At 44.0% G+C, this 25,132-nt stretch overlaps 1 protein-coding gene across 1 annotated transcript in view; it reads left to right on the forward strand.

Moving 5' to 3' along the window:
- trrap (transformation/transcription domain-associated protein) overlaps positions 1-17,649 on the forward strand; it is an 80,248-nt gene extending 62,599 nt beyond the window's left edge. Inside the window, exons 64-72 of the mRNA XM_070851539.1 lie at positions 2,331-2,421; positions 2,692-2,897; positions 3,737-3,998; positions 9,541-9,766; positions 10,161-10,378; positions 11,240-11,424; positions 12,206-12,409; positions 14,150-14,344; positions 16,384-17,649. Of these exons, the coding sequence (XP_070707640.1) occupies positions 2,331-2,421; positions 2,692-2,897; positions 3,737-3,998; positions 9,541-9,766; positions 10,161-10,378; positions 11,240-11,424; positions 12,206-12,409; positions 14,150-14,344; positions 16,384-16,668 (1,872 nt within the window). The 3' untranslated portion in view covers positions 16,669-17,649. The remainder of the gene's footprint in view (positions 1-2,330; positions 2,422-2,691; positions 2,898-3,736; positions 3,999-9,540; positions 9,767-10,160; positions 10,379-11,239; positions 11,425-12,205; positions 12,410-14,149; positions 14,345-16,383) is intronic.
- The last annotated feature ends 7,483 nt before the right edge of the window (positions 17,650-25,132 follow it).

Raw genomic sequence — 25,132 nt, forward strand, 5'->3', positions numbered from 1 at the left:
GTACAGAAAGCTGTATTAGCCACAGAAGAGCAGGTTAAAGCTTCTTGGTGATATCTGAAGGTGCTCCATAGCTAAACTACCTCAACGTTGAAGATGTGGAAAGTGTTTTCCTTCCTTAGTTCAATTTTCCCCTTTTGTAGGCTGTCCAGGCTTAGACCTATAATAGCAGCAGCCTCTTACCTCCGTCAGTCAATCCTGTCAGTCTTTGACAGTCTTGGTGCCGCCTTTACAGCACACCAAAGCTGACCGACTGACCATGTAGAGTTGTGAGGTACATGCATTGAGGGAGGTGAGTCTCTTCAAGAATTTAAGAGACCTGCCAGGATCTGTAACAGCTCTTTTAGTAGTCCAGTCTAATAAGAACTACTGTATGTTCTAGTTGGCCATGGCCCGGCCCAGACTGACCTGTGGCAGCTTTAACGTTGAGCTAGTTTTTTTGTAATTTTTATTTGTGCAGTTTGAGAATCCCTATGAAATAATGGACTTGATGTCAAAGGAATGTGGATAGAGTCAGAGACGGCTTGTAGGGCCCAAAATCCCTTCAGCCTTTAGCTAAACAATGAAAAAAAATCTTCTTCTTTTTCTTTTGCCATCTCTCTCCTGAATTCCACTCCACGACCACCATCTATTCTCAACTCACTTTTAGCCATATTGAGCTCAGTTTTGTTGATTAGATGTGGAGGTATCGCATTCTGCCTTGCAGGCGCACAGAGGGTCTAGAAGTGATCAAGTCACTATGTTATTGCAGCCTATGAAATTTTGCTCCGACACCTGAGCGAACCTTGTGGTTTGGTCTTCCACCAATATCCACTGGGCCTAAAGCCAGACTCGCAGATCTCTCCCACCTAGACTTTCAAGGAGAAATCTGTTCTTTTACAACCTGGTTAGAGTTCTTGTACTTTTAGTCCTCGTTATGTAAGTTTTAATAACATTTTACAACACTACAGCAGTGTATACCATGGCAAAGAGCAATGTTATTGGTCAGACAGTCCAGCACATTATAAATCAACATCTAAGTGGGCCATATTTTCTAAACCCCCCTATTTGGACACGAGACTAGAAGCAAGTTATTCGAAATGTTGATTATAATCTCTCATTCCTTTTTATATATGCTACCCACAGATTGTGTGAATGTTAAAAATGAACTTTCCTTTAGGACCACCACCACTGGAAATGAGCTTGTTTTACCTCTGCTAATAGTTCTAAAAAATGGCAGATCTGGCAGAATTTTAGGGAGCTTTGTCACAGCTCATGTTCTACCTTTAGGCGTTCGCTTTGTGCAGTCGCAGTGATAGCCAAATATCTCACACACACACACACACACAGACACACAAATATATCGGTGTCAAGTTGAGTTTACACCTCTCTCATTCAAAGGGGTGATTCCTTCAGAGTTTCTGTGTGCAATGTGCCGCAATGGCTGCCCTTGTATGTATTCCAATGTCATTTGATGTGCAAGTGTGGAATTGGTATTGTAGCCACATAAAGGGGAGTCTGATCATTTGCTCAGAGCTTATCATGCATGTTCAAGACTTTATCAGAGGTGCCCAGTGTGTATTGCCATCTGAGCTTGCAGAGTGAATGGATGTTGAATGAAAGAAACCCACAGCCGGCGACTTTACTTTTACTGAACAAAATAAAACCAGAAAGGATAAGTATCTATGGTAATAAGGTACAATGATAACTTTATTTGAAATTCGATCTTCAATCAATTTCTTGGTTTAGTAGCAGGCATTTGAATATATGAATGAATATATATTTTTAATTGTACCTTTTCAATGAGCTGTGACCAGATACATATATGTAGCCTATACACCGAAGACAGACATTGAATTCACCTGCTGCATGACTTATCAAAGGAATCCTACTCCACCAAGTTTGAGGTGAATTTGCGATGTGTTTCAAAACTTGAAATCTCTTATGTCCTGACTTCAACCATTAAGCCTTCCAATGTTGTCAGTGACTTTTCTTGAAAGTCTTGAGGGCAGTTTCATCATCAGTCACATTCAGTTTTGTAATTCAGCCATGACGTGTTTTTAACTTCCCTAACTCCCCTGACTCAAAGCTTCAAACACTCCCTCTGTTACAGCAGAGGTCTCTTGCTGTATCAGTATGATCTCTCGCTCGCTCTCTCTCTCTCCGACACACACATACACAAACAGTATCTCTCTGTCCCGCGCTCTCTCTCTCTCCATCTCCTTCCTCTCCACCTCTGTCTGCCCCCCACCCCCCCACCCCCCTCCCTCTCTCTGTTTCTCTCGCTCTCTCTCCTTTGCGGTCCTGAGGGGGAGTCTTTGAAATGTAATCTGTGACCCTCTTTTATCTGCTAGGTGGGACGAGTGTACCCCCAGGCTGTCTACTTCCCTATCCGCACCCTTTACCTGACACTCAAGATCGAGCAGAGGGAGCGCTACAAAAGTGGTAAGTAAACATGGCTGGTTATTATGTGTTGCTTCATTACCACATTCTGAACATTAAAAGCTAGAGCTCATCTAGTTATTACAAATTATGGTGCGTCTGTGTATCTGTTCTTCAGAATGGTTTGTACGTAGAGAAATTGTAGAATTTCCCTCTACTTGTTTTGGTTCCTCCTCTTTGCTTTTCCGATCCTGTTTACTCTCTACTTTGTTTGACTGTCACTCCCTCCCCGCCACTCATCCTTTCCTCTTCTTTCTCACTCCTCTTCCCCAGATGCATCTGGCCAACAGCAGCCCAGTTCAGTGGGGGCCCAGCCTCACTCGGGGGCCTCCGACCCGGGACCTATCCGGGCCACTGCCCCAATGTGGCGCTGCAGCAGGATCATGCACATGCAGCGGGAGCTACACCCCACCCTGCTCTCCTCCCTGGAGGGCATTGTGGACCAGATGGTGTGGTTCAGGGAGAACTGGCATGAGGAGGTGAGAATAACAAAGGTGGTGGTTTCGTGTGTGTCTGACTTTGTTGCTACGTGTGTGTTGTTAGTTGATCAGATGGTGATGAAATAATACAGCAGGTTGTGAGAACTTTCACGCATCTTTGCATATGTGTGAAAGCAAGTCGGAGTGCACACCTTCTGTATATGTGTGTCACGCCACCTGGTCATCCATGTGACCAAAGTTTGGCAGATCCTGTCTCACATCCGTTTAGTCTGCGGTGTTATCTGGCCTCGTCACTGTCTCTCATTCCCTGACTGAGTGGTGTGTAGATTATATTCAAGACAGAATTGCTAGTAGATTCATGTGCATTTCAGATAGATTTCCCCCTTAATTTTGATAAGTCTTAGCTGGTATTTTCTCCTTGCCATGCTCGGCAGCATCTACGCAAGTTAGCTGGTCCGTGGGTGGAGGGAACAACTCTGAGAAAGAGGCAGCAGGAGGAGGGAAGACTGAGACGGGTGATGGATGGGTGCAGTGAGCGCGTAGGATGGGGCAAGGGATTTAGTGCCGGAAGTTTGTTAGGGTGTGTGTGTGAGTCTGTGATTACCTGTGATGGTTTGGGGCACTCTGCAGCAGCTGCAGGCTCTAGGCTTCGTTCCACGGGGCAGGCAGGGGCACAGGCATGTTTATACCATCATCACCTTCCCTCTCTGCCTTGCTTGGGTTACTGTATGACATCACAGCACTGCACCGTTGTTCCTTATGAAACTTTAAAATCAAATGTCTCAGATTGGGGATTGGAGAAAAATGTTTGGACACCTCTATTTAAAATTACTGTAACTTTTTCTCACGGTTTTTCCATCTTCCTCCTCTCTCTGCAGGTCTTGAGGCAGCTTCAACAGGGCCTGGCTAAATGCTACTCAGTAGCCTTTGAGAAGAGTGGTGCAGTGTCTGACGCCAAGATCACGCCGCACACACTGAACTTTGTCAAGAAGCTGGTTAGCACCTTTGGTGTTGGCTTGGAGAACGTCTCCAATGTTTCCACCATGTTCTCCAGCGCTGCATCTGAGTCGCTGGCCCGTCGGGCCCAGGCCACTGCTCAGGACCCTGTTTTCCAGAAGATGAAGGGGCAGTTCACAACAGGTTAGTTGGCTGGTTACACTCACGACTGGCTGTATTAACTTAGACCCAAACAGAACAGACAGATAGAAAAACAAGCACTGAAGAGCCATTTTATTTTGCGGTCATTCTTAGTTTGTTCACTTAGTTTGTTCACTTTGGTTTCATGGCCGTTAGCCATGTTAACTTTTTGCATCAATGGTTTACCTTGTTGCAACTACCTCATAACACTAAGAGAAATAAAATGTGAAGCATATGTTTTCAGGCGACCAAAGAAGCCTTTTTTGTGACTGTTTGACAAGGTGCAACAATTGGCCCAGTGGCGACAACAGCAACACCTCCTGGCTGTTCTCCCTTAGGCCTGGCACACATAAACAAGAGCAACATTCGTGTTACTTAGTTACACTAAATGAAATGATGAGACAGGTGCCCAACTGGCTTCTGTGGCGATACATTGAAAAGGTCACGTTATATCTACGCATACCTTTGTGCTGCTCTTATCAGCGCTGTCAGGACAGACTGCACTGTTGCTTGGAGCATCTGGAGCGTTTGTGTTTGCAATTTAATTAAGGTTTCCAACCAGATGATGTGATTTCAGGGACGGGTTGGGGGTGGTGACTGGTCAGAAACCGGTGTATGTGTCTGTTTCTGTCTTTATTACACTGTGTGTAGTGCATGCGTCTACGCTGGTTTTGATTAGTACTCAAGTTAGCTGCCTTTCTAATGTAAGCTGGCACAGTACAGTGGTGATGTCCACGTTTGGTGAAATACAGCAGAAGACTCTTGCCTTTGATGAAACTATGAATCAGCAAACTGTTGTAAAAGTTCAGCCTTTATTCTTAGTAGTGTTTAAAACTCTGTAAACGCTGTAACTGTAATGAAATTATTTTATTTCTTTGCTTTTCCCATCAGGGCAAAACCTAAATTCTCAATTTAGGTTTTATAGACTTATAATCCACCAGATGCAAAGTAAAATAATTTCCACCATATTGGCACTGGGCAACTTTGACCATTTTACATTGAGATGTAAATGCAGAGTAATCCCAGTTAGGCCAAGCACCACCGGTCAAGTGTTGTTTTATTGTGGTTGGAGCTGCAAGCTGTGCCTACAGTATTATCCTTCTTGTCAGGGAACCAAGCATTGTTTACAGTTTGTTTGCTGTACCAAAAGAGAATATAGCTCATAAAATATTGGAACAGGTAGGCGAGTTTGAGAGTACACTGCTGGTAAAGCTACTGTGGCACAGATGGAACACTTTCCGTTTTATATATCGGGGCAGAACAATTGCAGGGTAGCTATTAAGTTCTCATTACAGATTAAATCGTTAAATGGAGAGTAGAATAATATAATAATATAAACAGCTCTCTGTTTATATTATATTTTATTATATTATTATTATATTTTGTTTATATATCTGCTCTCTCTCTCAAGTCATCAAGGTAGGATGATATACAACAGTATCAAAAATGGTACACTGAATTTGTTCATGAGAGGTTTTTAATATTGGATTGTTCTTACAGATTTTTACCTGATGGTGGACTTCCTCCACCAACGTGAGACTAGAAATTAGACTCAAATGTCATGCCATCATTGACATTGTGTCGACAAATTGACCACCTTTTTAATCCTGAAACCTCTGAAAATCCCTAATGGCACATTTGCTCAGAGGCGTTGTACACTGATGTTAAAGCAAACATTACGAGTTGGAAGACATTGCAATGAGAGACAGTTCTCTGATCCATCCCCAGCTTTGGATTAACACATTTCAAAGCAAAGAATTCTGTGATATTCATGCGTATGCTTGTAATGCACTGCTGAAGCCTCCAGTCATTTTGGCCTGCATGTTCAGATTCATATGCAAGCTGTGGAATCCAACAGGACAGGTGCAGCTCCAGTTTAGCCAAGGCCCCCTTTGAGACATTTTTCTCAAAACAATCATTCTCCTGTTTTTCGAAGCCACGTGTCTGTTTTCCTACATTGCATAAGGGAGTTGAACCACAGTTCACTAGACTTGGTTTAAACAAGGGTCGTCTGCATCTCCCCCAGCTTTCAGCGTTCAAATAAACTTCTTTGCTTTTCGCTCCTACAGACTGACTGCACATACATGTTCGCTGAATTACACTCTCAGTAAATGGCCCAGCATCTCGTTTTATTGCATTTTCACACAGCAGCTACCGCCTCGCGTCCCCCTACCCCTCTCCACTCTTCAGTCTCTCCTGTGCTTTTCCCCTCCATTGGTCCTCAGAGTGGCCAATAGAGCTTAATGTGTTTGGCCCTGGGATAGAGGAGGACAAGGACAGCGAGTGAATGAAATGCAGCTAGGGCAAAAAGTGATCACCTGACTCTGAAAGAAAAAAGCAGTAATAACTGTGAGCCAGAGCTGACGAATATAGAAAATTACAGAGAGTAGCATAACAGATGGAAGAGAGAAGATTAGCGGAGAGAAAACAACAGGAATGAGAGTCTGCGAGGAAACATGAAGACAGGTGTGATGGCATTAGCGAGCAAAGCATGGGAACCGCACATGGTCTGACTGAATGAACAACACAAACAAGAGTGAGCGAAAGTCGGAGCGAGCGCCGTTCTGATGAATCTTACCAGATGTTTCGGCGCCAGCTGTGCTCACGCAGCCAGGCGTCACCAGGGCTTCTGCCTCGCAGGGTGCCTGCCGACCAACACTACCCAGCTGTCCCCACGGCGACACGGGAGCAGGGCCGACAGAGACAGAAACCACACAAACCTTCCAGAGCGGAACAAACAGGGTTTACAGAGCTGCTGAGAAGCCAAGCTCCCATTCCCCGCACCACGTTAGTGGCTCACTCGCTTTCACAGGGTTTGTGGGCCGGAAAATATGGGTTTATGTGTGCACATATAACATTTGGCAGCAGGGAGGCATTCAAATCCAATTACGGTGAATGCTATTTGCATGAGTTACTGTTTTAGCAGTGGATCTGTTCCAGAGACTTTTGTCAGAAGACCTTTTTTCTGAAAAACATGCATAAGTTTCCCTGCTTTTAATTCAGAGCCTATTGAATAGTCATTTGTCATGCTAAAATGACATTTAGCATAGTTAAATGTACTCAATATTATTCTATAGCAATTTGGCTTAGTACCTTTGTATGTACCATCAGTTAGTTGTCAGTCATGAGCTTCAAATGTGAACTTTTACTGCCAGAAACCGCTCTACCTCCATACACTGCTGTGATGACCTCTGAAACAACACTCAAAACTTCAGCTCACCAATGAGACATGATAAAGTTGAGTTGGCTGCATCCCACCACACATTCACACAATCCCACACTGAGTCATGGAGGAGTGATGGGTCTATATACAGAGGTGGCCCACCTCCTGAGTCTGGATCCATAATTTGGTACAGCAGTGCAGATCCTCTGCTGTGGTCTGTCATGCAGGCCAGGTAGGGCAGAATACTAGCCCTGGTTTCCACACACAGGTCAGAGAGCAGCCTGGCTCCTTTCCACACCATATTCTTTCTCTCAGCATCCGATTCCCCCAGCAAACTGACAGAGCAGGGGTCAAAGATGAGTTCAGGGAGACTGAAAATAACTCTCTTCTGGTCTTTCTGGTTGTATTACACTTGCCACAGAGAACCTCTGTAGTTTCTCCGAGATACTGTCTGCAGGTTTAATATTGTCTTTTAAGGATCACAGTTCAAACACAATGAATGTGCTTAGGCAAGGCTATTTATAATATATGATATGATATATTAGTGCATCGTGAATATGCACTAAGATCGAAGTAGCCACAGTCTGTCTGTCATGTGCAATATTTGGAGCACTTTTCACTGGAGGGCTGCATTGTGAATAAATAATGTAGCATTTGTTCCAATGATCTAATTTTCACTTAAGTTGTGTGTTTCAGCTGCAATGAACCATTCAAATTTATTGACTATCACAATAACTATAATTAGATCTCATCGCACAGTGAAATATTAGTTAAGAGAAGGTCTTTGTTTTAATGTTGCCCACTGTGAATATTCAGGTGTTTTTATGAGTTGTAATAACAAACTCCCCTAGTCTTAGGGGCAGCTGTGTCTAAACAGGTAAAATGTTTTATATCTGCTAAATATGGAGTTATATTACTATATTGTTTCTCGGCTTCGAAGGAGCGGACCATGTCTCGCTTTTTCTATTTGTGAGCATTATACACTTTTATGGTGCTGAATCGTTGTCGGGTTGCAATTCCTCAGGACTGTTTCAATTTTACCTCTGCTATCGAGGCAGGTGAATTGCAGGCAGACGGATAGCGAAATAGGGCCACTCCGAAAAGAACATTGGCTGTTTTAAAGGGCTTATTTAAAGTATTAGGAGGTCTCACTCCGGGAGAGATTGAACGGGTTTGAAATGGCAAGGCCTTGCAGTTTCATAGATTCATTATAACAGGCGGCACAACAGGGTGTACTGAAATAGGAGATGTAGGTGTGTGTGTATGTGTGTGTGTGTGTGTGTGTGTGTGTGTCTGCGTCGGCGCGTGCATGCGCATTCATGTTACAGAGATGTCCTGAGGGCTTTACTCTAAAATGGAAAACCTGCCTGGCTCACTTCCCCTCCTTCCGTTGTTATTGCTGCAGCTCATCACAATATGTTATGGGCAATATGAGTTGTGACTTGAAACAGGAATTTAATACTTTAAGACTCTCATTTTTATAGCTCTAATTTAATCAGCTCCCAGCCTCCACCAGGGAGTTTTAAGTTGATAGAGCAAACAGTTCTCCTTGTGCTGCCAGCCTGCCATGAATAACTTATCTACTAAGTTCCCTCAAGCAAGGCACCACACTGCAGGAGTGGAGTGGGCTACAGTGCAACACAATATTTAGAATGGACTTTTCCCAGATGTAAGTTTGTGTAACCACTAGCCTCCCCTAAGCCATCCCTGTGAAAAACAAGGTGTTCTTAGTCCATCTTACTGGGTAAACAACAGTAAAGTAAATACCCAGATCTCACTTTAATTAATCTTAACCGTTTGTGGTTTCAAACAGGCCTCGCAGCGTTTGCATAGAAATGTCGTCTGACCAGTAACCTTTTAAACTTTATTCTCTTTGATTCTATTTATTTCTGTTCCATTTTCTTAAGTCACATTTCACTCTACTTTGAGTTCCTTGTGTGTATAGTATTTTATTTGACATGGTTACTTAGAAATATAAAGATATTAATAGAACAGGTGTGGGAGCTTATAGCTGCCGGAGAGGCTACAGGTCACACACAAACACATGGGTGTCTGAGCGCAGCTCCTCTGGAGCAGTTGGGGGGTAAGTGTCCTGCTGAAGGGCATTTTGAGGATAGTTGATTAAGAGGGGGGTGGGTTAACACATCAACTCCCCCATCCAGGCTTTGTCAGCCAGCCTCAGGATTTTCTCAGACTACTTCCTTGCTTTTCTTCTGTTTTGGTCCAGTTTTTGATATCACATTCTGCTTTCAGTCAGTGATGCTAAATCATGAAGTCCACCAGGCACCTGTAAGGGTGGGAAACACTTGAATAGTAAGGCGGTGAAAAGGCCAGCACTACAAGGAGATTCTTAACAATAACTTCTCTCTTCATCCCTACCAGACTTTGACTTCAGTGTGCCAGGCTCCATGAAGCTTCACAATTTGATCTCCAAGCTGAAGAAGTGGATCAAGATCCTGGAGGCCAAGACCAAGCAGCTGCCCAAGTTCTTCCTCATTGAGGAGAAGTGTCGCTTCCTCAGCAACTTCTCTGCGCAGACAGCAGAGGTGGAGATCCCTGGGGAATTCCTCATGCCCAAACCGACGCACTATTACATCAAGATCGCAAGGTAAAGGGCTCCAGGCCCACTAAGCATGATCTTATATAATAGGAAATAAAAACAACAATGTAGTGAAGTTTGATGGAGTCATGACCGCTGCATCTTAGCGGTAGCAAGAGCGTGTGAGGGGTGGGGGGGTTGTGAATTGTTCGAATAGTCAAATGGGTCACTGCGACAATCAAATAGTATCTTTGCTTAAAATGCTCATCCATATTATATTTAACACCAGTCATGAGCGAAATTATAGAAAGTTCAGACTGACCAACTCCACTCTACCAGGCACTTTCACATATCTCTAGTTAGAGGTCCTTTGGTATTCTAAAAATGCGTATTAATACCATCCGCAAATCCACAGCAAGTTCCAGAGGTTACTTCAGCTCTTTTCGTCTGCGCCTCTCTCCAGGTTCATGCCCAGAGTGGAAATTGTTCAGAAACACAATACAGCAGCACGTCGTCTCTATATCCGCGGCCACAACGGCAAGATCTACCCGTACCTGGTGATGAACGATGCGTGTCTGACCGAGTCACGCCGAGAGGAGAGGGTCCTGCAGCTTCTCCGCCTCCTCAACCCCTGTCTGGAGAAGAGGAAGGAGACCACCAAGAGACACCTCTTCTTCACTGGTAAAACCCAGAATAAGAGAGATGGGTCGCTGGATGCATGAGGTTCAAAAACATCTAAGGAGTAGGGGTGAAATGTTGCTAGGATTATGTTTTTTGTAATTCATTTTTTTAAGAGCTGTGATTACCTCTGTCACCACATGAGTTTGTGATCAAGAAAATAGGAATGTTGTTGTTTTTTTTTCGCAAATCTGAGTTTGTCTTGCTGAGAAAAATTTGGCACTGACCCTGTCCTTTCATTTTTCTTCTCTTTCTGTCTCTGCCTCACTCACACACCGCACACACAATTTCAATACACTTTCAAGTGCTATTTCCTCTCCTGTCATCCTCCTGTGGTTTGCCTCCTCCCAGATGTTTGCCCACTCTCCATTTATGTACTTGATTGGTTTGTTTAAGGGGAAATATGGACGGGGAATTCAACAGTCCCTTCGAACCCATTTCCTCCCAACTGCAATGGCTGCTATTGATTTGATTTGAGGTGCCTCTGTATATAAATGTTTAGACTGCTTTCACTGGGCAGCCCATGCACAGCCTCTTACCTTCGTTGACCCTGCTTGATGTCGAGACATGGCACATCTTCAGTGCAGCTGTTTCCCAACTCTGGAGTATTTTAGTTGTAGGTTTAAGATCTGTGGTTAACATTGTGGTAAAACAGGGACCATTTACTAGGAAATGCTGCCAAATGTTGACAGTTTGTGTGTCACTGACTTGGTTGTTCTCCCCTCTCCGTTCCTCCTTCCCCACTGCTGCTCTCTCCTCTTCTTTTTTTTCCTCTGCATCTTATTTCTTCCCTATGCTCACCCATCCCCATCTCTTTCCCACCTGTATTCTGTCATCTTCCTCTCCCTCCCTCTACCTCTCCAGTGCCCCGAGTGGTGGCAGTGTCGCCTCAGATGCGGCTGGTAGAGGACAACCCTTCATCTCTGTCACTGGTGGAAATCTACAAACAGCGCTGCGCCAAGAAGGGCATCGAACATGACAACCCCATTTCCAGATATTATGATCGTCTGGCCACTGTGCAAGCCAGAGGCACACAGGCCAGCCACCAGGTATGGGGACCATGATATATATACACACATTACATAGACAGCGCGTAACACAGCTGTGACCTTCTTTAATGCGCTGCATTGATATGCATCCCAGGTGACTGAATGGTTATTTAACAGTAGCTTTGTGCAGCCATGTCACAGTCATCTTTAAGCTTTACAGCATTTTGTCTCTGTCCTGTGCAAACCATGCATCTCCAAAACAGTCGGCTTTTCACAAACTACGATAATAGCCTTGTTTCCATCTGTGTGGCAGTGCGTCTTCGGATAATCCGATTTTGTTTTTGCACAGTTGATTTAGTGTAAAATACAGGAGAATATTCTCAACCAGTCAAGCTGATTTGAAATGTTAAAACTGACCAAATTTGGTGGTTTTCACTGGATGGGGAAGATTTGCTCTCATCCCAGGCTTTGTCTGTGGTTGTCAGTCAAATTTAATTTAAAATGCTATATCATGTGGTCAATAGATGGATGATAATAGATTAAAAACATCCACATAATCTTTCCTGAACCTGATTGGCAGAATTTATCGCAAGCTTTGTAGCTTTGTCATTCGGTTTTGCTGGCTCTTCCTGGAGACTGATTGTCTCTTTTTGACGGGTAGTTTAGGCGATGAAGTGGCTTACCAGGCCCATTGTTTAATTTTAATCATTACATGGAACAGACTAAAATGGTTGTACCACCATTTTTAAAATGGAAGTAGAATAAAGTAGACGTGAGGTCCAGTATTGGTTGAACACAGCCTCCAACCTAACATCGACTCCCTTCTCCCGTCTACAACCAGGTCCTGCGGGACATCCTGAAGGAGGTGCAGGGGAACATGGTGCCTCGCAGCATGCTGAAGGAGTGGGCACTCCACACTTTCCCCAACGCCACAGATTACTGGACCTTCCGCAAGATGTTCACCATCCAGCTGGCCCTCATAGGTCTGGCCGAATTCATGCTGCACCTCAACAGGCTCAACCCCGAGATGCTGCAGATAGCACAGGTAGGAAACACATCCAAACATACACAAGTAGAAACATGTTGGACTCAAGTCAAGGGCAAGTGGGATCCATGTGACGCGGGCTAATTCAATACATATACACTCTCATAGATGCATTAAGAGATCACTATTACAGTCTCCATATCTGGCCGTATGAATTACCATTCTCCCCCATGACATTCACGCTATCAGTCAGCCAGCCGCTGTCAATTCGAGGGATGTTTTGACAGAACGTTATATTCAGTTCCTCTGCTCTACAGCTATCAAAGACGTTTCAATTTGAAGAGGCCGTGTTTGTGTGTGCGTGTGTCTGCCTCTCAGTCCACACGCATCCGTCTGGTGCTCGGGGTCCGCAGACAGCTTTCTCAAAGTCATTATTAAAGATGATTGTGTCAGTCGGCCACCCCTCCCCTCTGATCCTAATCGGCCTTTGCTGACAGGCGTTCCTCCGGGCAGCTAAGCAGTGGTATTAAGCCCCCTCTCTGCCTGTTCCACTCCGCAGATCCCATTAGACACAGGAGGATTACGGTACGGAGAGTGTACACACACACATAAACAGAGAGAGAGAGAGAGTGTGCAAGGACAGGACATCAGTGCCATAGCATTGTGCCCCACCCTGCCTAAATAGAGACCTGAAGCTCCTGCAAATTGCCACTTATAGAGCTCAGTGATGCTTTAAGGCATCCAAAAAAAAAGGCACTGCTTTGCGTTGTTCATCAAGCCTCAATTCAGTAATAGACTTAATTCTTTCAGCACTTGTCTTCATTTCTTGAGAATCTGTTGAATTTCCTTTTTCAACCATCTCTCCATCTCATTCGATATCATTGACACAACTGAAGTCAGCCCAGTGTGTTTCATTTCTCACAGTCAAGTTCACAGCCCCAAGTCACTGCATGCGCCACGCTAATGTTGTGTCGTCCCGTTCACACGAGCCCCGAAATGAAGCCATTGCTGACCAGCAGTGTGGCGATTTAACATTCCGAGAGCTGCCTCTACAGCCAACTGTCTGCGGGCTTATCTGAGCCTCCTGGGGGTTGCTGGTGTCTCAGCCCACTGCCTTGAGGCCCTCCTCTGGGGCCTGGAGGAGCAAATGGCCGTACGAGAGAGAGAGAGAGAGACAGAAGGGGAGGGAATTAAAGAGAAGGACGGAGGAAGGGAAAGAGGCGAGACAGAGGAGGAATGGAATGAAATGCTCTACTATAAAGCTGTCAGAGCCACTCACCTTTTCATATAAGGGAGCTTATCTTCCCCAGAATGGCTGCTCGTGTAGCGGTCTTCTCGCACATAAATGCGGGCTTATAGATGAAAACTTGGCTGTATATATTTAAGTCAGTGGGGAGCAGCGGGGGAAAGGGGAGTGGGAGTGAATTGAGGATTATAGATGTTCAGCTGCTGATAGTTTGACGTGCTACGGTGTCTGGGGCACGCAGATCAATAACTGCAGCCATTTCGTTGGTGTGAGCTTGTTTTGTAGCTCCTCTAGCCTTTCTGAAGAAGAGTTATTTTCTTGCAGGGCTTATGTGGTCTAAGGACTGTGGAACACCACAGAGAAGAATATTCACATATATATTTCCTTTATTTTACAGTGGTTATGAGCAGGTACCCCGATCAGAGATATTTTTAAAAATGTGCTTACTCTTAGACTGTGATACATAGAGCATACCTCACATATACATGCTTGTTACTAAGACTGCAGACTGATACTTTAACCTCGACTTTTTTTTTTCTTCTTCTTTATTTTAGGACACCGGAAAGCTGAATGTGTCCTACTTCCGCTTCGACATCAATGACGCCACAGGCGACCTGGACGCTAATCGTCCTGTTCCGTTCCGCCTGACTCCAAACATCTCCGAGTTCCTGACTACCATCGGTGTCTCCGGCCCACTCACTGCCTCCATGATTGCTGTGGCACGATGCTTCGCACAGCCAAACTTTAAGGTAACTTGTCTACAAGCACTTGCCTGCTCTAAAAAAAGTATTAGGTTATTATGGTTCTCCTGTGTTTTTAAATAAACCACAGCTCAGAATAAGAGTATTTTATTTTACAGATGATTACAGGGATTGAATATAGCAGCAATATAACATTATAGAAGTTGGGACGTAGCTGGTGAACATGCATGGCTGAAGAGCCAGATGGTGAAGACCAAAACTGAGCTAAAAGGAGAATGACTGTATCTATGCTCATCAGGTTGCCAATGAAGGCCTATCCCATGTAGGTAATAATATGGCAGTGTTGTGTCCGCTGCCCCCAAGTGGCTAAAGAATAAGTTGATATTGATACTAAAGAACGCATCTTTCGACCTTTTGTTAAAACATTCTGTAAAATGTGCTAATTTAGTCGAGAGAGGCTGACTCACACATTGACAGTATTGCACTTGGAAAAACTACACTTGCTCCGTGACATGAGTCTCTGAGGGGTTTTGGAAGTGTCTGTTAGATGTGAGGTTCAAGTCAGCTGGCAGTGTCGGCGAGGATATATTTCATTCTGCCACGAGGACCCAGTTGTTGTCAAATTTAAGCTCCTGCTGAATTCTCCAGATATTGTTTAGTGCCTCGACTAAGATAGACCCAGAGAGGAAGTTCACTAAGGCACAACCAAACAAAAACAGTGCAATGAAAAGCACAAGCAGTCCCATCTGCAGCAGGGCAGTAATGACAGGCGTGTGTTGTCTATGTATAGGCCTGGCTCCTACTTAAAGCCTCACTGATGTGGGGGGAGCTGGAGTGCTTGAGATGCAAATAAACAAAACACTGGACCCTGTGAAATAGTTGAGGCTGAGTGCCAGAGACCAGCGCTTCTTGTGGGCAAAGAAAATGGACGTTTCCAGGGAAAATGGCAAAACACAACAAACACATAACAATCATCCACTCAAACATATTGAAGCCTGAAACCATATAAACACTTTAGGTGAGTGTGGGAAACAGTATGTACATAGTTAGGTGATGATTGCCAGTGTTGTGGCCCCGTCATGGTTTCAATGGTTATGTATTTCAGTTCTGTGTCACCATAATGAGCTACTAACAACACTGAGATTTCCTGAGGATGATTGACACACCCTTAATTGGACTTAACAGCTTTGTTTTATGTGTACTCGGCAATTGGCAATGACTTTATATAAACTAGGGTTTTATTATGTTTCATTGCACTCATTCCCATAACGGACACGTTCAACACAAGGCTCAGGAAACTACCCAGACGAGGGGCGTATTTTGCGTGTTAAAACAGCACCCTCTGACGCATAATTTGACACCTTGTGATAAATGCAGCAGTTATCGAATTAGCTCAGAAACCAATGGACTGTAATGTGTTAGCTAACACCTACAGTATATTGTTGTTTACACACCACTGGAGTATTTGCGTAATTTGTTGCAACACTTAGACTTTTCTTTATTGATCCCTCATAGGGGGAAATTCACGTTACAGCAGCAACAATAGAAAAAAAAAAGAGTAAAGAAAACAACAGTGGAAAATAAGCAATAGCAAATAAATATATGTTGTAATGATAAATAAATATTTACACTATGGACATAAAATGTACAAGTATGGACAGAAATACAAAGTTTTTTTTAGGTGTGAACGTTTGACCAAAAACAATACTACAAAGGGTTACATGCTTCTGGGGCTTTCAACCACATCTTTTGGTCTTCATTGCTAGATGAAGTGTGCTCAGCTGTCTCTATCTAAGTATCATAATCCATGTCTTTGGTGCCAAAGGTCATCTCCATCTGCTGAGGAAGACCATAAGATGTGGCTGAAAGCAAATAACCAGACCTTGAGTGCATCCTTCATCAGGTCATCAGGAGCAGAAAAAAGCTAATTTTGCCATTTTCGTGATCAAGACTAGTGATAAGTGATGGCACAGAGTAACTCTGGTTGTCTGAGGATCCAGTTCCAAGGCGTTGGAATGTTTTCTGGTACAAGTTTCTACACCCTGAGTTCTTTAAATTCACACCTTCACCTCCTCTGTGTGCGATAGGTGGACGGCATCCTGAAGGCAGTCCTTCGTGACGAGATCATCGCGTGGCACAAGAAGACACAAGAGGACACATCCATGCCTCTGTCCCCGGCCGGCCAACCAGAAAACATGGACTCCCAGCAGCTGGTCTCATTGGTCCAGAAGGCTGTCACGGCCATCATGACCCGCCTCCATAACCTGGCTCAGTTCGAGGGAGGAGAGAGTAAGGTCAACACCCTGGTGGCGGCAGCAAACAGCCTGGACAATCTGTGTCGCATGGACCCTGCGTGGCACCCCTGGCTCTGAGAAACCACAGAGCAGAAGACGACGTGACACAGCGGCGAGAGGGACGAGACACGGGGCAAGAAAGAAAGGGTGTTTCTGTTTACTTTTATTACCCATCTGACAAACACACACAGTGTATGTTGCTCTTGTCCATAACAGAAGCCTGACGGGCGTGTTGGACTCTTTCTCTCTTGATCCAAGCAGTGAAATCGTTTGCAAAGTGGAATCAAGTTGAAACAAAGGCCCTGACTGTCACACTGGTAGCACGAACAGGGCCTGCCAGTGTTCTTAATAATCTGGACCGATAGAAACTTTTTATGAAAACACATTTTCTCCTTCAACTTCTATTTATTTTTCTAACTAAACGACAGGGACTGTATCCATGGTGCCAGTTGCCCTGTCTTCAGTGTGACCGGGACACATAACACATGTTTGTGTACGTATCACAAGGAGCCAATCACTCAAGCTTATGGGAGTTTTTTTTATTTTTATTTAAGAGATGGGTGAACCTGTTGTTTGCTTTAGCTGTGTCCGTGTTGTCCGCCACCTGCATCAAGAGCTTATTATGTTCCCACTTTGATTTTTATTTTTCTAAAAAAAGCTATTTGTCCTCTCAAATTTGTACTTAAACTAAAAACCGTGTAGCTTTTTTTTTCCCTCCCTGTCAAATGAGAAATGTTTCAGACGTGTGAATAACAGATTATGCTCTATTTTTTTTTCTTTTTTTTTTTTTGACACACACACTGCTTGAATTGTATTAACATGTCTGACTGTTCCAAAAGCCATTTTACTTTACACCTTCCATTTGTTTTGTCTCTCCATCAGTCCTGTTGTAATGTAACAAAGTCAAACTACTGGGCGTTTTGACAGTGTAATAAGCTCTAAGCTGTAATGCGGATACATCACTTGCGAGCTGGCTGTGTATGCATACCCCCCCCCCCCCCCCCCTTTTTGTAAAGGTACAACGCCTTTTCCAGCAGAAGTGTTATCTCTTGCCTTGTAAATAAGCATTTTGTTTTAATAAAATGCTCCTTTTTTAAATACATAAGCTGTGTTGGCTCTTTTATGGTAACCTCCTGCAGAGTCGCTCTTTTATGTTGTAAATTAGGACAATTTCAGTCAGTGAATCTCAAAAACCAGTTTCAGCTATGCTCACAATTACCATAAAACAAAACCATAAAACAATTAGTTTTCCTCCTGAGTTGTTTTTTTTTTTTTTGTTCCAGTTGTGAAACAGCAATAATAACCAGTAATCCCCATCTGCGCCTCACATCTCCTACATCACTGTCACAGCCATAATCACCCTGAAGGACGCACTCTTGGATATTATTGCGGTAATAACTCGTGCTGTGAAATGACTCCAGACGAACCGTCCTCTGACGTTAAAAAGTCTACTGCCATCATCCTTGTGGTGCACAGTCAGTAGACGTTTATGGAGAGGCGTTTCAGCGCAGCGGTGTTGAATCGAGGCGCTGCTCTGTATCGTGGAGTTACAATAACCTTGTGGTCATTCCCTCCCCCTGGTTAGAGAGTCCTGCGGAGGTGTGTTGAGGCGTTTCTCTCCTCCCCCGGTGCTTGATTAATGCGTGCCACTAGATCTCCGAGTGGGCTGGCCTCGCTTGACTTATACGCACTGTCAGCCAGCCCGCCTGCACTCATAAACAAAGGTTATATCTCTGTTCGCCTCTATACGATCCACATACAAAGCTGCTGCCTCTCAACATGTTTACGCACAGTCTCTAAGGTTCCTCTTCCTCTCTGATTATCACAAGAAAAGAAACACTGGTTCGTCTATAAGATTAAATTCCTACTTCTATTCATTCTCTCAGCTTGCTTTTTTGTTGTTGCTCTCCTGCGAAGAAAATTTGTTTTTTGTTTTCAACAATGTTTTTTTGTTTTTTTTTTTTGCATTAGGTGGTTTTCTGTGCACGTACAGGAAATACTGCGCCTGTGATAGTTTGTACAAATGCTTGACAGATTTTTTTCCCCCATCATATTTCTCCTCACTGAACAGAAATGAATTCAAGCTGTCTGGTTTCTGGAGAAGGTGAGTCATGTCAGTTTACAGCGTCTAACTGATTTTTGGCTTTTTCTTGTTTGGACATCATCATAGAGAGACTCTGTTTTCATGAGTACAAAGCATGCCGTGAGAGGGATGAAAGAGGAGAGCATCCTCACATTGGATTAAACCTCAAACTTACTTGGACTGAAAAAAAAGGCAACGTTTCAACCCCACTGGCTCTCATTATGCAACATTTTGTGCAGGGGTAATATGGGATCCACTGGGGTCAAAACGCTGCCTTTTTCAGTCCAATAAGGTTCAGGAAGCTTAAATCCAGTGTGTCTACACTCGTCACTTCATTCAGTCCACAATCCTGCACCTCGTCTTCATATAGGACTGGTTGTGCACACCTACACCTTTCTGCATCTACAAACCTTGGACTTGTTTTACTTGAAGTATTAATGAATCCTGGATCCTTCTCTTTTCTAGTGTCTTACAGAGTTGTATCGTTTACTGACTCCCAGACGCATCACGTCCCCAGCGGAGTCACTCTGGTATCAACAGAAGCCCGCCTGACCCAGTGACCTGGAACCACCGCCTCTCCGGAAACAAGGAACGATGGTCGCGCTAAGTCCGAGGCCAAAGCGTGATGGAAAGGTTTACTTTCTCAGAGGCAGACGCACATCCAGTGTGTGTTGTTCAGAGTCCTTCAGAGTGATTGTGTTTGAAGCGCTGGGTGTCCTCTGTTGGGACAGGCATCCATTTCACGCCCCAGGTGTCTGTTCTGATTTCAGCAAGATTAGGTGAAATATGAAATCCACAACAACAGAAAACACACACACACACACACACACACACACACACACGCCCTCCCCCAAAGATGTGTCACAGTTGCCTTCAGGGGTCTTTTCTTGCCATCCTGTGACTGCTGACAGGACTGATATCACAGGAGCAGAGGTGTCTGCTGCAGCGACCTCCACCTGCATCTCCTCCTTTTCTTTGCCTTTACCTCTGCCTGATATAAGTGAAGTGGAGGCAAAGGCTTCGCCACCCTCCACCCCCACATCTCCCTCCCTCCCTCCCCGGTGGTGTGAGAGGAGTGGAGGTGATTGATGTGCTCCGGTGGGAGTGGAGGTGTAGAGCCTGGATCATCATCAGCCCTGGCACAGAGCAGAGATCTCGGAGGACACACCAAAGCAGGAATAGATCCTGGCAGGGCCAGATGATGAAATCTTCCCCCCTCCAATGATCCTCATCCCCTCGGAGGATGGCTGGGGGCGGGGGGAGAGGGGGAGGGAGGAAAGGCTTAAGGGAGGAGTGGAGGAGGGAGACTTTTTCAGAAACTGTCTGCTTGGTTTATGTGGCAACGGAGCTGTCATATTTCTCGAGAGAGGCATTTGGATACAGTGTAATGAAAACTTACAGTAGACACACAAGTACACAGATCAGTGGTTGTAAAACCGAGTGCGCTGAATCACAGGGACACGGAGGAAGCTGCCGCGAGTGCAAAGAGAACAGAGGTGAAAAAGTACTTCAGCAGCACCCTAATCCACTTCTTGCCTGTCTTCACAATTCATAATTCAAGACCAGGGTGCTACCAACTCTTTTCCTGTTTTCACAGCCAGCATCCAATTATACATCACATTGTATCAGGCGCTGTGGCGCAGTGGGGGGAAACGCTTCTTTGTATTTTCATGTAAACAAACAGTATTAATCAAATAGCGATTGTGTGTTGATCTCTAGTCTGGGAAGCAGCACATCTCATATCTAGCAGCTTAGGATTTGTTTTGTTACTCAGTGAAGGAGCCCCATTAGGACTTCTAATGGCATTTCCACTCAGAGGAGTTGAGCTCATTAGTTTGGTGTCTAAAATCTGCCATTATGATTTTAATTGCCCAAGCTGTACACAGCAGTATGGGGAAGCAATCAAAGTCACTTTTTGTTTTTTTTTTTCATGGTGAGAGTGATGCAGCAGCACATCAACAACTCACCGTGCTGATGCACTGTGCACAAAAAGGACAGCGCAGGTGTTTGGACTGAAAAGTCGTCATTTCAAAACTTTCAATGATTTGATATCCAGTAGAAATCAGAACCACAGCGCTTTCTCTTACTGAACAAAACTGATTTTCTGTCAAACTTTTTTTTACAGAAATTACAGATCTTTAGAATCATTTTACCAACGGCGTGTGATCAAACATTCAGAATTTCCTATTTTTAACTATCAAACAAGGCGTCCTCCATGAACAAGACAGCGACAAGTTTCCGGAACAGTTTCTCCGGTGATACACTTATTTGCTTTTTAGTGGAGTTAGATGAGGAGATAGTTACCACTCTCACATCTGTAAATACTAATAATCTGTAAATGTTGACAGAGTCCAACAGCTTAGTTTAGCACACATACAGGAAACACACGAAACGGGCAGCCCTGCTCTGTCAGGAAGTAATAAATTGCCTATTAGCACCTCTGAGGCTCACTAATGAACTTTACACCTTGTACCAGCATGAAACTCCTCAGGTCAAGTCATCAGGACTAAAGATTAACAACTGTGTTTTAAAATGTCTTTTTTTTAGTAAAAGTCAAAGTTTCCAGCTTGTATACATAAAAAGTTAAGGCGTTAAAAACAAGTCCCACAGTGCGTTTCGCTAAGAATCGCAATCGCAGGAATGAGTTTACAGTCCTGTAATGTGACCTGCTAATAGTGGATGAAAGCCAAAGATTCCAATGTTGAGAAAACTGAACACAATCTACAGATGTATGTGGATGTATGTGTTTTTAAATTCTTTATTAAGAACAGATGAATTCAGCAGTTACGGCGCCACGTTTTGCTCTCATCTGCAACAACAAACCAAGGAAATGCGAAGGCTGCAACGCTGCGTCCAGCTCTCTTTGTACATCCATGCAACAAACAGTCAGCCGCACAGGCCAATGGGTTTTGTAGTATTTGGAGCCGTCCGCCATGACACAGTGAACACCAAAACATGATTTCTCCGAGACAGAGTTGAAATAGTTCAAGCTACCATAAACCTACACGGCCGTTACTTAACATAGACACATAGACTCCTGTATGTCCACGTTATCTGCTGGACCGGGACACCCTGGGATGATGATACCATCATGTGGAGAAACTGACAACACCGACTTCATTCTTCTTCACTGTTGTTTATTGTCAGTTTGTGGGGAGCGGTAGAGCTTAATGATTAATTATGGAGTGCTCTTGGTCCCCGAATGCTGAAGTGGTCTTAGTGTAAGTGTGCATTAAGTGTTAGTTGAGAGTATCTCAGGCCAGCATTTTTAAACACATACTCAGTGTAAGTGCACTGGTTTATAGCCAAGCCTTTCCTCTCGAACCCCTAACAAAAGTGTGCATTTTGTTCTGGTTGCTCACATTACTGTACAAGCCTCACACATATCTACTGAATGACTTTGTTTGGTTCAGTGTAGTTTGTTTAATTAGATTAGATTTATGCCTCTCCTACAGTGTAACATATTGTTTAGGAGAGATCAACTTTAAAGTCAGCTAACAGTACTGAAAAGCGAATGCCCTGAACTCTGTTTAGTACTGCCTGACTTGTAGCAGCACTAGAAATAAGTCTTGCTAAGTTTTTCATGATTGTACTTTATATTGCATTATCCACTTCAATTTCTCTTAACGATGGGCTAAACCTATTTTCTGCTTCAGTCAAACGGTGCTGTAATCACAGGCGAGCGGCAGGCTGAGTGGTGTTCTCATGAGTCCTGATGTCGAACAGTATTCAGCACATCACAATGCTTCAGAAATCAATTCCTGTGCGGTAGGGCTTGCTCTGAACCTCTCTGCTCCTGCTGCACGCATTGATTCAGTGCTACGTATCTGGAAATGTGCTGGCTGATGTCAATGTTACTGCATGAAGAGAACAAGGAGGCTCCCCAACCTGCAGTTTCAGTCTGAAATGACTCCTGGGATCAGGATGAGGTGGTGGGGCTTCAAAGCGCACTTAATCACAAGTCCTTGGCTTTCATGCACAACTCAGACGCTGCAGACGTTCACCAGAAGAACATTTTCTTACTGCTTGATTTCTGAGCCACTGCTGCTGTTATATCCCAGAAGGAGCGCGTGTTCCCAGAAATGGTCTAGTTACAAATAAATCAGCTCAGAAACTGTGAAGTTTAAAACTCTAACATATTAATCTGGCTCTCCTGTGGCACTCACTGCAGCAGTCATGCAGAAACGAGAGTCTTCAGCCATGCTAGTGGCTCTGTGAGGATGTACTTTGGCGTAAAGGTGCTACAGTAGACATTACGGCTGGCATGCAGGCATGATCACATAACAACGCTAAAATGCCAGCTGTTAGCAGATATGAAGTTCGCCATCTCAGTTAATGACAGCATGCTAGCATTCGCTAATTAGCACTAACCTCAAAGCTGAGGCTGATTGGTTTTGCATGTATTTGGCCATAAACCAAAGTATAAGACGATCACCGGGGGTTCATCCTTCGGGGACCATGAATGTTACAAAATGTCACTGTCATCTATTGAATAGTTGTCAAGCTGCTTAACTTTAAACCAAAAATCTTTACCTCCTGGTGGTGCTAGAGGAAAAGTCTGAGTAGCAGTCGTCCTCTGGGGACCATGAATATGCGTACAAAATGTCATGAAAAAGCATCAAATAGTTGTTGAGATATTTGTGTTAGGGCCGATGTGGCGCACAACTAACGTGGCTACAAATTCATAAATGCTCTAAATACATTAATAAGGATAAACACGATAGCTTTGGAGTAAAAGAGACGAGTGGAAGCAGTGCGTAAAAAAGTCAGACTGAGACTCAGAATTGTGTGTTTGCTTGAGTTTCCAGTTAATTCTGGGCTCTCCTGTAAATACAATAAATACCAACTCTGCACTGAGTCATTCAGAATCAATTTATAGTGTCTGCCAGGATCATATCTGACTAATGACCACAATCACATTATATTTTTCTCATTAGCTTTTGTAGCACCGATCAGTGTTCTTATAAAATTTAACTTCACTCAGTGGGCATGTTTCCCACAGATTCTCCAGTATGAGCTTTAAAAAAAATCTGGTATTTTCCCAGGTGATGAGATAAATTTCATAGCTTTTTGAGTAAAGTGACAAAGTAATGCAGAGAATATACTGTATCAAGTATGCCAGCAGGAATAAGTCAGAGAAGCAGCTTAACTTGAAGAAAAATCCATCCCCAGATACTTGCTGTTATGATCAATCCATTCCAGGAGTTATTTTCTGATGAATTGTTGTAATATACTTTTTGGTGCACCAATTTTCCCCCAGACTGCCTTATCTGCTTCTACTGAAGTTAGAGATTTCCACATTTCCTAGAATCACTTTCAGCAGGGACTCCACCACACCTGAACTTGCATCGAGCTATGTTTTATAAATGTATCTAGAGATGGCAGAAGCACAAGTTGCACTTGTTAGTCACACAGCAGCCTGACTTTGGCTAACACCGCATTATGATGTTGCAAACTTAAGTCCTCTAGTTGCTAAATCATTCCTGATTAGATTTGTCAAATGAAAAGCAGCAGGACTGGGGTGAGGAAGTTCTGCTCCGGTCGACTGAGAACAGTTGGGGGAAATTGGCAGCTCTGTGTAAAGGATTTCTCCCTGTATGATTGTTGACTGTTTGCAAGGAGAAAACGTTATTTGGCCATGAGGCTGCCAAAAGTTGTCTTGTACCATAGATAAACTTAATGTAATCATAACGTTGAGCCACTCTCCATAACTTTTACAGTGAATTGCCATTGAATCTTGCACAGACATTTAGTGTCACCAGAGGATGAACCTTAATGACGTTGGTGATTTGCTTTTACATCCAGTGCTTCCGCAATTGACATCGTTGGTTGACATTTACGTGGGATGTCTCAGTAACTATGAGGTTTACTATCATTAAATGTTGTACAGATATTCATTGTCCCCAGAGGATGAAATTCATATAACTCTGACTTCAGTCAAGACTTGATTTGTGACCAAATACCTGCAAAACCTCAACTGTGCTTTGTGTTAAACTAAGATGCTGAACATGGTAAACATAAAACCAATCATACATCTGCTAGCATTGTCATTGTCAGCTTGTTAGCATGCTAGCATGGCTTTAGACAAAACAAACCACATCACCTATGTTTGACCTAACCTGCAGGAATAGGAAGGATGGGAAAGCCAGCAAAACATGTAGAACAATACAAGGTTACATCAGGTAGATGTTTTTCTTCCAGTGTAACTGGTGGGGTTCTGGCTTCTCCTGCTGCTCCTGTGGCTGCTTCATCTCTAATAAGGCCTTTAATTGCCCCCCATCATGGCTTTGTCATGGACATGGCCAGCAGCTACAGAGCCGTCTCCCACCAGCGCTCCCCTCCACCCTGAGCCAATTAATGATTCTCCTCCTAGGACGTCCTGATGAGCCCAGGCAGAGAGCTGCTCAGCCGGGCTGACAACTCCCTCCCCCCTCCTGCTCCCCCCTTGCCCTCCGCCTA

The sequence above is a fragment of the Pempheris klunzingeri genome, chromosome 20 (genome assembly GCF_042242105.1).
Source record: "Pempheris klunzingeri isolate RE-2024b chromosome 20, fPemKlu1.hap1, whole genome shotgun sequence".
Classification (NCBI taxonomy): domain Eukaryota; kingdom Metazoa; phylum Chordata; class Actinopteri; order Acropomatiformes; family Pempheridae; genus Pempheris; species Pempheris klunzingeri.